General features: G+C 36.2%; 1 protein-coding gene and 1 pseudogene across 1 annotated transcript; both read left to right on the plus strand.

The window, feature by feature from the left end:
• The first annotated feature begins 2557 nt into the window (after positions 1-2557).
• On the plus strand, positions 2558-12797 carry LOC122738237 (olfactory receptor 13A1-like). The gene is made up of 2 exons (XM_043980295.1): positions 2558-2579; positions 11866-12797. Exons 1-2 carry the CDS (start codon positions 2576-2578, stop codon positions 12795-12797), a joined length of 936 nt encoding a protein of 311 aa, XP_043836230.1. The 5' UTR covers positions 2558-2575.
• A 390-nt stretch (positions 12798-13187) lies between these two features.
• On the plus strand, positions 13188-13646 carry LOC122740037 (annotated as a pseudogene).
• Positions 13647-14530: the final 884 nt, after the last annotated feature.

Consider the following 14530-nt stretch of genomic DNA (forward strand, 5'->3'; position numbering starts at 1 on the left):
ACTTCTGTCTGTCTCAGTTTCCTCATCTGTAAAATGAAGATAGTAATAGCACTTACATCTCAGGGTTGTTGTGAGGATAACATGAAATAATATTTGTAAAATATTTTGCAAACATTAAAGAGTTACATAAATGGTATTATTATTATTATTACTCCTGTTGTAATACTATGTATTTTATCTAAAATGATTATTTTGAGAAGGAATCCATAGACTTTGCCAAAATACCAAGGGGTTCCATGATATAAAAAATGATTAACAACTCCTAAATAGTCATAAATAAAAGGAAAATGAAAATTACTACAACTGTAAATTTTGTGATCATTAGTGCTAAATACGTAGGTATACCAACACATGTATTTATATTTATATCTAATTAATTTTGATTAACCTTTTCAAAGTATATGATATTCTGGGGTTTGAAATATCAGGGACTTATACTCCTCCTCTTGAGAGAACGATAGATTCTTGGAATGGGATGGAACTATAGCATTTTACCTAATTCATCCCCTTGTCTTTAGGCAAAACTAAGTCAAAAATAAACCTAGCTACAGGGTTTTCAGTGGTAATAAGGACTTGGGCAATCTAGACCATTTCAATTCCTTCTACCTTAGTTTCTGTGATTCCTAGATGATTCAAAGCTCAATTTCTTTCCTCTTACGTGGCTTTCCCCCCTTACCTCTTGCATGATTTCCTTTCTAGAATTGGCTGATGGAGACTGACTTTGAGTAGTTATCTTGCACACTAGGTCAATGTCCTGGGCCACATGGTGATAATCAGCATTGTTCAGGGATGCTTCAAACTCTCTGGGTATGAATAGGCAGCAGAGAGAAGTAATGGCTGGGATGAGCAGTTGAGAAGGTGACTTCTCTCAGCCAGAGGTCTGCCAGTCTGTGTGAAACCAAAAATGGCTTTACCTGTGTTTTATTAGTATTTTGTTAAGACTTCTAAGGCAGAAAGCAGAGGGAACAGAGTATTGAATGGAGAAGACTGGTTGGAATTTAATCAGTGTGCTTATGTATGTATCTAGGCTAGGTTCAGAGAAAGAATTTTATAGAATTATAGATCTAGAGTTGCGAGAGACCTCAAATGCCATCTAGTCCTACCTATCTGGGTAGTGAGTGACAGAGAGAGTATTTAAGCATAGACCCTTTGAGTACATTGCTTTTCAATGTACCACATTTCAGGTTAGCTTTGTGAGTATGACTAAATAATGTATAGAGTACTGAGTCCTGGGAAAGTTCCTTTTGCTTTCTAGGTCAATTAGGAACCAATTATTAGGTACCACCTTTGTGGGGTTTTTTAGATTTATTTTATTTTTAATTTATGAAATAAAAGAAGCATTTCTATAACAGAATATTAAAAAAATATGATTGTATACAAACCTGAAAATCTACTTTGCACAATTTGTTATTCCTTTCAAATATACAACAAAATTCTCATTTACATTTCTCCCCCCCCCCCATTTTTTCTTCCCTCCTCACTGCCTCTCTCCTGAGATGGCTACTATTAGACACAAATAGGCATGCATGCATGTGTATGTGTATGTGCATATGCGCATGCATGTACATATGCATTTACACACATACACATACATATGTAAATTTTTCTATACATAGGTCTATTTATCAGTTCTTTTTCTAGATACAAATAGCATCTTTCTTTTTATGTCCTCTATAATTAATTTGAGTATTTACAGTAGTCAAACTAACATTTACTCAGTCATTCTTAAGACAATATTTCTGTTACTGTATACAACATTCTCTTGGTTCTGATCATTTCACTCTTCATCATTTTATGTAAGTCTTTGTTTTTCTAAGATAACTGAGATCATCATTTCTTATAATATAGTAGTATTCCATTACAGTTCACAACTTGTTCATCCATTCCTCAATTGATGGGCATGCCCACAAATTCCAGCATTTTGCAACCACAAAGAGACCTGCTATAAACATTTTAGAACATATACCTTCTTTCCCTTTTCCCCTAATCATATTTGGAAATAGACCTAATAGTGGTGTTGCTGGACCAAAGAGTATAAGCAGTTTAATAACTCTTTTGGCATAATTCCAGATTACTCTCCAAAATGGTTGGATAACAACAATTCTATCAATAATGTCCTACGTTTTCCACATCCCCTCCAACATTTGTTGCTTTCCTTTTTGATCATTTTAGCCAATCTGGTACATGTAAAATGATATCTTAAGGTTGTTTTAATTTGTATTTCTCTAATCAATAATGATTTAGAACATTTTTTTATATGACTGTAACTCATTTTGATTTCTTCATTGTAAAACTGCCTATACATATCCTTCAACCATTTATCAATTGGAGAGTGACTAATATTCTTATGGATTTGACAAAAGTTCTTTGTATAGTTTTTTATCTGAAACCTTTATCTGATAAACAGTCTAACCCTCTTTCCCCCAATCTTCTGCTTTCCTTTTGCTATTGGCTATAGTTGTTTTATTTATACAAATCCCTTTTAGTTTAATGTGATTAAAATTATCCATTTTATACCTCACACTGCTCTCTATCTCCTGTTTATTTATAAATTATTCACCTCTCCATAAGTTTGATGAGTAATATGTTCCATATTCTTCAATTTTTCTTGTAATATCTCTCTTCATGTCTAGGTCATGTATCCATTTTGACCTTATCTTGGTAAATAGTGTAAGATATTGGTCTATGCCCAGTTTCTGTCATACTGCTTTCCAATTTTCCCAACAATTTTTTTTTTACCAAATAATGAATTCTTATCCCCAAATCTTAAGTCTTTACACTTCCTAAATACAAGGTTGTTGTGTTTATTTCCTGCTGTAAATTGTATGTCTACTTTATTCCATTGATTTACTTTTCTATTTCATAGGCAGTACCAGTTAGTTTTGATAATTATTGATTTATAATACAGTTTAAAATCTGTTACTGATAAGCCTCCTTGCTTTTCATTTTTCCATTATTTCCTGTGACATTCTTGACTTTTTGTTCTTCCAAAATTTATTTTATTATTTTTTCTAATTCAGTAAAATAAAATTTCAAAAATTTAATTGGGATGGTATTGAATATAGAAATTATATTAAATTGTCATTTTTATTATATTGGCACTTTCTACCCATAAATAATTACTATTTCTCCAATTATTTAAATCTGATTTTGTTTCTATAAAAAGTTGTTTTTAAAGATAATTTTGTTTATATAACTCCTGGATTTCTTTTGGCAGGTGTCCTCCCAAGTATTTTATACTATCTAGAGTTATTTTAAATGGGAAAGATTTTTTTTTGAATGGATCTGTGTGAACTTCTGATCATCCTTACATGGAAATGACAGTCAGAGGAGTGGTGATAGGGGTGTGTGTGTGTGTGTGTGTGTGTGTGTGTGTGTGTGTGTGTGTGTGTGCGCTCGTGAGCTCGAGCTCATATTTCCCTCTCCCCACAAAAAGTGGCATTTGTATGGTTTGATAAAAAAAAATATTATCTCATTTCAATAACAAACATTTGAACCTTGCTACAATTCTATGAGTTAGAAAAACAAAAACACATGAATACATCTGGAGCACCAAGCCTTTGCCCAAGGGCAGAAAATACAGATTTCTGATATCTCTGTTCTGTAATATGACTTTCCCCCTCTCTGTGGAATCCTAGGTACAGTAACATTTTCTTTTTCTTTTCTTTTCTTTTTTTTGGTGGGGCAATGAGGCTTAAGGGACTTGCCCAAGGTCACACAGCTAGTAAGTGTCAAGCGTCTGAGGCCAAATTTGAACTCAGGTCCTCCTGAATCCAGGGCTAGTGCTTTATCCACTGTGCCACCTAGCTGCCCCCGAGCAGCAACGTTCTCATCTAGAACATTCCTCCTTCCCCTTTAGTATGTAGAGTATAGGACTTGGAGCTAATGGTATTTAAGTTTAAATCCTACTTCAGCCATTTCTTAGGTATATGACCTGGAGTGGATCGCCTATCCTCTTTCAACCTGTTTCCTTATCCATAAAATGGGAATAATAATAATATCTACCTTGTAGGATTGTTGTGAAGATCATGTGAGTTAGTGTCTATAAAGCTCTTTGAAAACCTTGTGGTGTTCCAAAGCATGTTTCCTTATGCCAACCTTAACCTCCTTAGCTTTTAATCCTTTACCAGCAGCAGCACCACCACCACCACCATCACTACCACCACCACCACCACTACCACCACAAGGGAATGAGAGAATCTCCTCATTTTGGTTCTCCTTTTATTTGTTCTTGTAATTGAGCTAAGAATTGCCTTAAAGATCAGTTTGCTTTTCTGGTTTTAGGGCACTTGGTCAATAAAAGCAGGGACCAGATCTTTTCTCTTTCATTCTTTTCCTTAGGTTCCCACATATGAAGGACTACAAGTTCACTCTCTTCATATCTCTTCCCTTTCCTAATACCTTTATTGTCCTTCTGACACACCCAAAGTTAAAAGAAATCTCAGAGAAACATTAAGAACACAGCTCCAAACTATCTTCCATATTGCTCTCTTTTACATCATGTTAGGTGTTGGAGCCATAGAGATAATAATGAAATAGCCCCTGCCCTCAAGGAGACTATATTTTATCAGAGGAGAAAATATGAACATAGATGAGTAGTCTCAGGAAAGAGAACATTATCAGCAGGGGGAATTTGGGAGGGATTTCTATAGAAAGTAATGCTTTTGTTGTTGGAGTTGTTAATCCAACCATTCTGGAGAGCAGTTTGGAACTATGCCCAAAGGGCTATAAAGCTGTGCATACCCTTTGACCTAGCAATACCACTATTAGGTCTTTTTCCCAAAGAGATCATAAAAAAGGGAAAAGGACCCACATGTACAAAAATATTTATAGGTCCTCTTTTTGTGGTGGCAAGGAATTGGAAATTGAGGGGATGCCTATCAATCGGGGAATGGCTGAACAAGTTGTGGTATTTAATGGAATACTATTGTGTTGTAAGAAATGATGAGCAGGGAGATTTCAGAGAAACCTGGAAGGACTTACATGAACTGATGCTGAGTGAGATGAGCAGAATCAGGAGAACATTATACACAGAATCAGCAACATTGGGTGTTGATCAACTGTGATAGACTTAACTCTTCTCAGCAATACAATGGTCCAAGGTAGTTCCAAAGGATTCATGGTAGAAAATGCTCTCCAAATCCAGAAAATGAACTATGGAATCTAGATGCATATTGAACCATACCATTTATATATTTTTTCTTTTTTGAGGTTTTTCTTTTTTGCTCTGATTCTTCTTTCACAACATGACTAATGAAGAAATATATTTAATGTGATTATGCATGTATAACCTATATCAGATTGCTTGCTGTCTTGGGGAGAGGGGAGGGAGAAAAATTTGAAACTAGAAATCTTATAAAAACAAATGTTTAAACTATCTCTACATGTAACTGGAAAATAATAAAATACTTTTATAAAAAAAGAAAGTAATGCTTAAGTCTATGGCCATACTACCCTGAACATTCCTGATATCGTCTGATCTCAGAAAGTAATGCTTAAGATGAGTATGAAGGAAATGAGATTCTAAGAAGCAGAGGTGAGGTGGGTGCCACACACAAGAAAAGGACCAGCAATGACTTCCAGTAAACTGAGTGATCCTTCCCTAGAGAACACACTGAAAGATAATGTACAAGAATCAGACAAGATCATGAGCTATTGGAGGAGTTGCAACTTGTACTAATAGAAGGAGGAAATATGTAGACTGATGAGCTAATGGAATGAAATACAATCCCTAATATCACATCCAGTGCTAAGACTCTCTGATTGAAATAGACCAAATAAGGACATTATGTTGCTTAAAGCTGGCAAAACAAGGATTCACCAACAAGTAAAATTTCATAGTGTTTATGGGATATATGCTGTGTTCTGTGTTTGTTTGCCAATAGTCTGTCAATCAATTAGTATTTATTAAACACCCACCATGTACCAAGTACTGTTATTAGTGCTGGAATTCAAAATGTTTGGAGGCAATATCCAACCTCCTTTATCACATGTATCATTGCCTTAGTGTATGAAGAGTTGGCACACAGGACTTTATTGGTTTCTCAAATTCTCTAAAGTACAATGTTTATAGACATATTGGAGTTTCTACATTCAACATTATCTGAAGACAAATTTCTGGGTGATCTGTATTCAAATTTAACCCATTTGGCTTGCTACCTCTGTGGTCTTGGTAAGAGGCTTTTCCCACTCTTCTTTCTACTCCCCTTCTCACCCCAATCCCCACTGCTAGTTACTTCTTTAGAGATCGTCCTCTATTTACACTGTATATATTGCACATGTATAATTTTTATATGTTTTCTCTTCAACCAGAATATTAGTTTCATGAAGCAGGGATTATGTTTTTGCCTTTCTCTGGATCCCTTTACAAAGTATGTGTACCAGCAGGATGATTTCAGAAAGGCCTGGAAAGACTTGTATGAACTGATGTATAGGGAAGTGAGCAGAACCAAGAAAACATTGTGCACAGAGACAGCAATATTATTTGATGATGAATTGTGAATGACAGCTATTCTCAGCAATACAATGATCTAAGACAATTCCAAAGGAATACTGATGAAACACTATCCATCTCCAAAGAAAGAACTGATATTGATTGAACACAAACTGAAGCATGCTATTTTTCACTTTCTTTTGTTTTTTCTTTTGTCCATTTTCTTGTACAAAATGAATATTATGGCAATGTTTTATATAATTGCACATGTGTAGCATATATCTGATCACTTACCACCTCAAGGAGGTAAGAAGGGAAGAAGGGAGGGAAAGAGGGATAAAATCTGAAGCTCAAAATTATAACTGAAAATGTTTATTATTTAAAAAAAACAAAATATTTGTATCCCACTTATGTATCAAGTGCTTAATAAATGCTAGATGACCGATATATAACATATACAAAACCATCTCCAATAAAACAATCGGTGTTTTGAAAGACAAAGTGGTAAGCAAGTTCTATAGAGGGAGAGATGATGCTTGGGTAAAATAAGAAAGAATTAATTGAGCAGGAATCATGTGATATATACCTTGAAAATGGGTGCTATTATAAAAGGAACAGATAAAGTGGTGAAAATACTAGATATGGGGGAAAGGGTGAAGAAAGATAATGAGGTGGGAAAAATTCAGGTTGTGATTATAATAAAGACATATGAGTAGTCTAGTTTGTCTGGGAAATAGTTTGAGAGAGGGGCACAACAAGCAGAGCAAACATATTTTTCTATTCTCCCAGTAAAGGGTCTTCACATGTCATCTCCATATAGGAAAGGAATTCTACTAAAAATGAAGACACTGGCTGAAATGATCTCCCAAGTCCTTTATAGTTTAGGGGTCTACTTTCAGTACTGGCATTTTTCTTCTAGAGTTAGGATAATCTAATCTGATTTTTTTGTTTGCCTAAACTGTTGGGCTAGAGTTGAGATATTAAGTTTGTTGGTATTGTTGTAGGCATAGCCTAGGAAGATGCTGTGTTCTGCAATATGATTGAACTAGAAATCAGGATGATGGACTCATGGATCACTGGAGAGAGTGGTGGCACTAGTCCATGTAGACACAGCTGGCATAACAATATTGGTTCAAATTGGACTTCTGAGAGGCTTAAAGCTTTCAAAACTCATGACAAACTTGACCTAATTGCTTCTGTGGAGCCTTTGGAAATAATGAATCTCCCAAATGACCTATCCCATTTAGTACATGAAATATGTTAAATAGGAAAAAAATCCCTTGTTAGTCATTAAGCAGCCACCTTATAAAGGCTGTACTTAAAGGTATGTCTCTATATCCTATGCCTATTCAAAGGTCTATTTTATTTTTACTTAGAAGGGGATTCAACATTGGCCACATATGCCATTTCTTCCCTGACTCCAAGTATTGCCTGTTTGTATGGGAAAGTCCATCATCTTAAAGGGACAGGAAACACATTTTTGGAATAAGATTGATTTGCAATGAATGCAAGCATTCATCCATATTGTAAATGCCTGGTCATTCTATTTCCTCAGATTTATTATGTTTATATTGCTGCCAATGTAATGTTGTGAAAGTCATGGGCAAGTCCTTTATTTTGTTCACTATTAAGACAACCCAATCTGAAAAATTACAAAACCAAAACCAAAGGTAGATGTGTGAGGGTGAGTTTGTTGCTGGATTTCTTCTTTCCTACTTACAATTTATCATATTCACTTGATGCAGGACCATTGGAAGGAACTAGAGATATTTAGCCTGGAGAAGAGAAGACTGGAATGGTGGTGGTATGTGATGTTGGAGCTGTCTTCAAATATCTGAAGGCTGCTATGTGGAAGAGAGAGTAAACTTATTTTATTCTGGTCTCTGAGTGTAGAACTAGGAGTATGGGATGAAAGTTACAGAAGTGGGGACAGCTAGGTGGCACAGTGGATAAAGCACCAGCCCTGGATTCAGGAGGACCTGAGTTCAAATCTGGCCTCAGACACTGTGTGACCTTGGGCAAGTCACTTAACTCTCATTGCCCTGCAAAAAAAGTTACAGAAGCATATTTACATTTGAAATAAGGAACAATTTCCTAACCATAATTTATCCCGTAAATGCAACAACTTTTCCCAGGGAATACTGTGTGCCGCCTCCCTGTCCCTCAGTGGATGTCTTTAAGCAAAAGATGATTGGAAAATTGGAAATTGTGTTATAAAGAGGTCTATTTTTCCATTCTGTATTGTACCATGTGGCCACTTATTTCCCTTCTGTGTCTGAAAGGTTGTAATTCTGATACAGTAATTAAAGGAAAATACCCTGGAAATCATATGGTCCAATTGTCTCATTTGATGGATGGGGAGACTGAGAGACATAGAAACATGAGATAATCTTTGATTTAATTTCTTTTTTTTATTTTTTATTTTGTTGTGGGTTTTTTTGTTTTGTTTTGTTTTGTTTTTTGCAGGCAATGGGGGTTAAGTGACTTGCCCAGGGTCACACAGCTAGTAAGTGTCAAGTGTCTGAGGCCGGATTTGAACTCAGGTACTCCTGAATCCAGGACCGGTGCTTTAACCACTGCGCCATCTAGCTGCCCCGTTGATATAATTTCTTAAAGTCCATTTTTGACTATGTCATTTTGCTTCTACTCCAAGGAAAGGTACTCTTGGGTAGGATTGCTTTGAAACTTAGTATTTTTACTTTTAAACATTGTCATTTAGTATAGCATGATAAGTTGTTAACAAAAAGTGAAGTTACTAGGAATAGAGTTAACAAAAACAATTTGTTTTGCAGGGCAGCTAGGGTTAAGTGACTTGCCCAGAGGCACACAGCTAGTAATTGTCAAGTGTCTGAGACTGGATTTGAACTCAGGTGCTCTTGAATCCACGGCCAGTGCTTTATCTGCTCTGATAAAAACAAATTCTGTGAAAGGGACTTGAATATCCTTGAAAGAAGGCATTTCAGAAAATGGCTAGTTAATGAAAATTAATTTTTCCATTTTGGATAAGAAGGAGATTATGGCAAGATGACTTTCTATTTTTTAAGCCAAATCACATCCCCAAATTTTCATAGCAATGATGAAGGTAATTTAAGGAGACATAGCTGGTAGCACTTTCTTCATGGTCCACATTGTATAATCTTATAAATCAATTTGTATTTTTGGGAAATTATAATTTGTATATTTCTTTTTTAGGTTTAAAAACAGTTTTCACATTCTAGAAGGAAAATCTCTAAGATTACTTGAGAAGATAATAATCTCAGTTTCCTAATCTACAGAGAAGCAAACACAGTTTCAAGAATTAAATGATTGGCAAAAATCTTCCTGAAATGGAAAAATGTACTTGAATGCCTAGATCTTTGACATGAAGCTCTCTGGAAGACATCTTTTTACATTTATAATCCTGGTAAATATCTTTGCAAATTTCATAATCATATTTCCTCTCGTCATGATAAAGACTGTCATTTCCAAAAAATGACAGAAAAGATTTCAGGAGAGGCCATTTTGTGACACATGTTTTGTGCTGGGCCATGTAATCTGAACCATAAGGACATAATCTTAGTAGTTTCTAGTGCTAGGAGCCACTAACATTCCCACACCCCTCCCCGCATTCTACACAAAGGGAAGCTAAGGCAGAGACAAGGGGAATGATTTGCTTGATTTCACATGGCAAGATAGTGGCAAAACCAGGACTTCATCCTGGATCTCTTGATTTCTTCAGGATGATTTTTGCTTCATGGTTATGCAAAAACCTCTGAGACCATGCTGGGATTGTGACAAAATATCCCAATCAATCTGTGGAGTTCTGATTCATGAAAAAAAAATGCAACTCTGTCTTTTGGCCAAAAAGGTAAATAAATGAATGAATGAATGAATAAACAACTAAACAAACAAATAGATAGATAGTTAAGTGAACCATGCCTATTCAGGCATCCAGGAAATGAGCCTTTTCTACTTATCATGAGCCAACATGTTTTCTGGAATGTTCATGAGTATGTACACTCTGGGGAGTGTATAGCACTGACCACTCTAGCCACAAAAAGATGCATGTATTCATGAAGGTTGTTCCTTTTGTATTCTCCTTGATAAGTACCACCCAAAGGTAATGATCTGGTTATTAGTCTTTGGATTTGCATTGCATGTTCATCTGTCAGAATTCATTTAGGCAAAATTTATAATTGCATCACTTTCCCCCTTCACTTTATATATATAAGCATCATTTAAGCCAAATGTTTTATTCGAATATGAGGGAACCAAGCAATGCATAGCTATATGTATATAAATACGCACAACACACATGTGTTTACCTACACACGGTGCATACCCACACATGTAAATATAGGTTATATGTATGCATGTGTGTATGTATGAACATATGTGTATATATATATATATATATATGTTTGTATGTATATATATGGAAGTGGGGGAGGGAACATTTATTAAGCACTTATTATTTTGCAGAGAGAGGGAAGGTGTGTGTGGGAATGTTCATATAATTGATAGAGAGCTGATCTTAGAGGTAGGCTTCTGACATCCTTTATGGCTCAATGTCCTAGATACTTCCCCCAAATTGTAAGTTTTAGAGTAGCTGCCTAGCTTCACTAGGAAAGGGAATTTCTTCACTTGGGATTCCCTATACCAATGAAATCACAGGTCTGACCTTAAAAAGAAACGTCCAATGAGGAAACTTTACTATCAAAGCAGTTTAAAAAAAAAATCTGGGAACATTTCCAGAGAAACTATGAAAATAAACAACTTGCACTGTCATATAGGCAGTATGAGGCAGAGACAGGACCTGAAACTAGTTCTTCCTGAATTCAAGGCCAGCTCTTTAGACACTACCCCATTTTTCATCTCACGGAGAGTTAACTTTGCAAATATAAATCAATATTCAGTGCCCAAATACTATTTATGTATTTATCTATCTGTCTATCATCTTCCTCCCTCCTTCCCTCCCTTCCTTCCTCTCTCATTGCACTTCTCTTACTGTTGAAGGGAGTCAGGGTTCATTAATTCTTAACTATTCTGTTGAATGTTTGGAAGACAGGAAGAAAAATAATAGCATGGACATTTTAGAAGCTAAGAAAATAGAACAGAGACTAGCTGGAGTAGGCAAGACTTAAGACAACTTGTCCACTACCTTTGTAAGACAAAAATTCACAGTAACAGAAAATATTAGTCTTTGATGTATTGGAAAAAATTCAGCGGGAAAGGATAGATTTTTAATATTTTAAAAATATTAATGAAACACTCTTGCTAACCTTTTCTTGCTGAGTAAAAGAAAATATCTTTTTTCCCCAGTGATTTTTAATTCCTCAAGAAATTGACAGAACAAAGTCAAATTGACATCCATTCTACCTCTAGTTGAGCTATGAAACAAGGAAATATCTTCAAACTATAGGACTCATATGACTAATATAACAGTGAAAGAGTCATGAATAATCAGACTTCTGTGGCAGAATTCATCCTAAAGGGATTTGCAGACATCACTCAGTTCCAGGCTCTATTTTTTGTCCTTTTCCTCTTCCTCTACATAGTAGCTCTTGTTGGAAATTCTCTCATTGTGGCTGCTATCAGCCTGAGTTCAGGGCTTCACACTCCAATGTACTTCTTCCTGGTTAACTTGGCTTTGTTGGATGTCATCTGCGCATGCACTGTTGTGCCCAAGCTGCTACAGATTCTGGGGGGAGAAGACAAGACCATTTCTTTTAGGGGGTGTATGACTCAGTTGTACTTCCTGACTTGGTCTGTGGCTGCTGAGCTCTTGCTCTTCACGGCCATGGCTTATGATAGGTATGTAGCAATCTGCCAGCCTTTGCATTACAGCAAGATGATGAGTACAGAAGTCTGTATCTCTTTGGCTGTGGCTGTGTGGGGGATCAGTGCATTTGGTGCCACGACAAATACTAGTCTCTTGTTGAGGCTCTCATTCTGTGGTCCTAATGTGATTAATCATTTCCTCTGTGAGATCCCCTCTCTGCTGCCACTCTCCTGCTCACCCACTTATGTAAATGACATCATGACAATTGTGGCTGACATATTCTTTGCCATTCTGAATTTCCTGCTCACCATGCTGTCTTACGGCTTCATCATCTTCAGCATTATGGCAATCCAGACCACAGAGGGCAAAAAGAGAGCTTTTTCCACCTGCTCCTCTCACCTTATTGTAGTGACTATGTACTACTCAACTGTGATCTATGTCTACCTAAACCCAGGCTCCAGCTACTCCCCAGACAAGGGCAAGATCATGGCTGTGCTTTACTCCACAGTGAGTCCCACTTTGAATCCTCTTATCTATACTTTGAGGAATAAGGATGTTAAAAGGGCCCTCAGAAAACTATTTATCTTTCACAAGGATAAATAATAATTTATTCTTCTAAATTCTCAGGAAGGCTCATTCAAAGAATTTTAAAATGTCAACTGTTTTCATCTTTTAAGAAGTTTTTAGCACAGCATCATGTTAGACCCCATCCAACACTAGGCAACTATACAAACTTTCTCCTTCCTAGTTCATACTTCCACAATACTATTAAGATTGACAAAACACCTTTTCACCCTTTTAAAAATAACTAATCCCGGGCAGCTAGGTGGCGCAGTGGATAGAGCACCAGCCATGGAGTCAGGAGGACCTGAGTTCAAATCTGGCCTCAGACACTTAACACTTACTAGCTGTGTGACCCTGGGCAAGTCACTTAACCCCAATTGCCTCACTAAAAAAAAAAATAAAAAAAAATAACTAATCCCTCTTCTCTTCCACGGTGGCTCTGAGGTCAAAATGAAGTTCAATAGCTTTGTGACATCTGACTGGAGTAAGAACCGCAAGAGAAATTTCAATGCCCCTTCCCACATATGGAGGAAGATTATGTCTTCTTCTCTTTTGAAGGAGCTGAGGCAGAAGTACAATGTCCGCTCCATGACCATTTGAAAAGATGATGAAGTCCAGGTAGTTCGAGGACACTACAAAGGACAGCAGATTGGAAAGGTAGTCCAGGTTTACAGAAAGAAGTATGTGATCTACATTGAGTGTGTGCAGCAGGAGAAGGCTAATATCACAACTGTCCATGTGGGTATTCATCCCAGCAAGGTGGTTATCACAAGGCTAAAACTGGACAAAGATTGTAAAAAGATCCTTGAACAGAAAGCCAAATCTCACCAAGTAGGAAAGGAAAAGGGCAAATATAAGGAAGAAGCAACTGAGAAAATGCAAGAGTAAGAATTACATGACTGTAATTAAATTGCTAGAATGGACAAAACAAAACAAAAAAAACTAATCCTATGAGATAGGTAGTACACCTGTTGTAATGATCATTTTACATATGGGGAAATTGAGACTCAGAGAGACTGTGATTTTCCTAAGGCCAAGTAAGTAGTAAAAAAAGAGCTTAGACTCAACTTCAGCTTTTTTTGGCTCAGTTTCCCCCCAAATACAGAGTACTATGAATATGTGGGATAGAATTAAGAATGGATCCAATAATTACATTCTCTTCCTTTTATCCTTAGCTGATATGGAAAATTGTGTGACTTGGAATTAAAGTCCTTTTATCTCCCTTGTATGCAATGATGCATTAAGGAAAAAAGGTTCAAGCCAGAAAAAAATTGAGGGCATAAACAATTTTAATCAATAACATTGCCTGTGCTTAGATTCCTGGTCTTGATGAAAAATGACATTCACTTGTGTCAAGATTCATTTAAATTCAATTCATTAATTCAAAATACATTAAGTGCTTTCTCTCTTAATCTCTGCCTCCTGGCATCACAGGATGCCTCCAAATCCCACTCAAAATCTCACATTCTAGTGGAAACCTTTTTTGATCCCTCCTAATTTTAATGTCTTCCCTTTGCTGATTAGTTACTATTTATGTTTATATATACACATTTATCTATATTTATATATCTTTTTTCTACATGATTTGTATGTCGCCTCCCCCATTAGACCATGGGATGCTTGAGAACAGGAACTATTTTTACCTCTAATGTTGTCTCCAACATTTTACACAGTACCTGGCATATTACAGGCACCTAATAAATATTTATTGACTGGCTGATCTGCAACATGCTAGGCATTATGCTAGATTCTGGGGATACAAAGACAAGCCT

The sequence above is a fragment of the Dromiciops gliroides genome, chromosome 2 (assembly GCF_019393635.1).
Source record: "Dromiciops gliroides isolate mDroGli1 chromosome 2, mDroGli1.pri, whole genome shotgun sequence".
Lineage (NCBI taxonomy): Eukaryota > Metazoa > Chordata > Mammalia > Microbiotheria > Microbiotheriidae > Dromiciops > Dromiciops gliroides.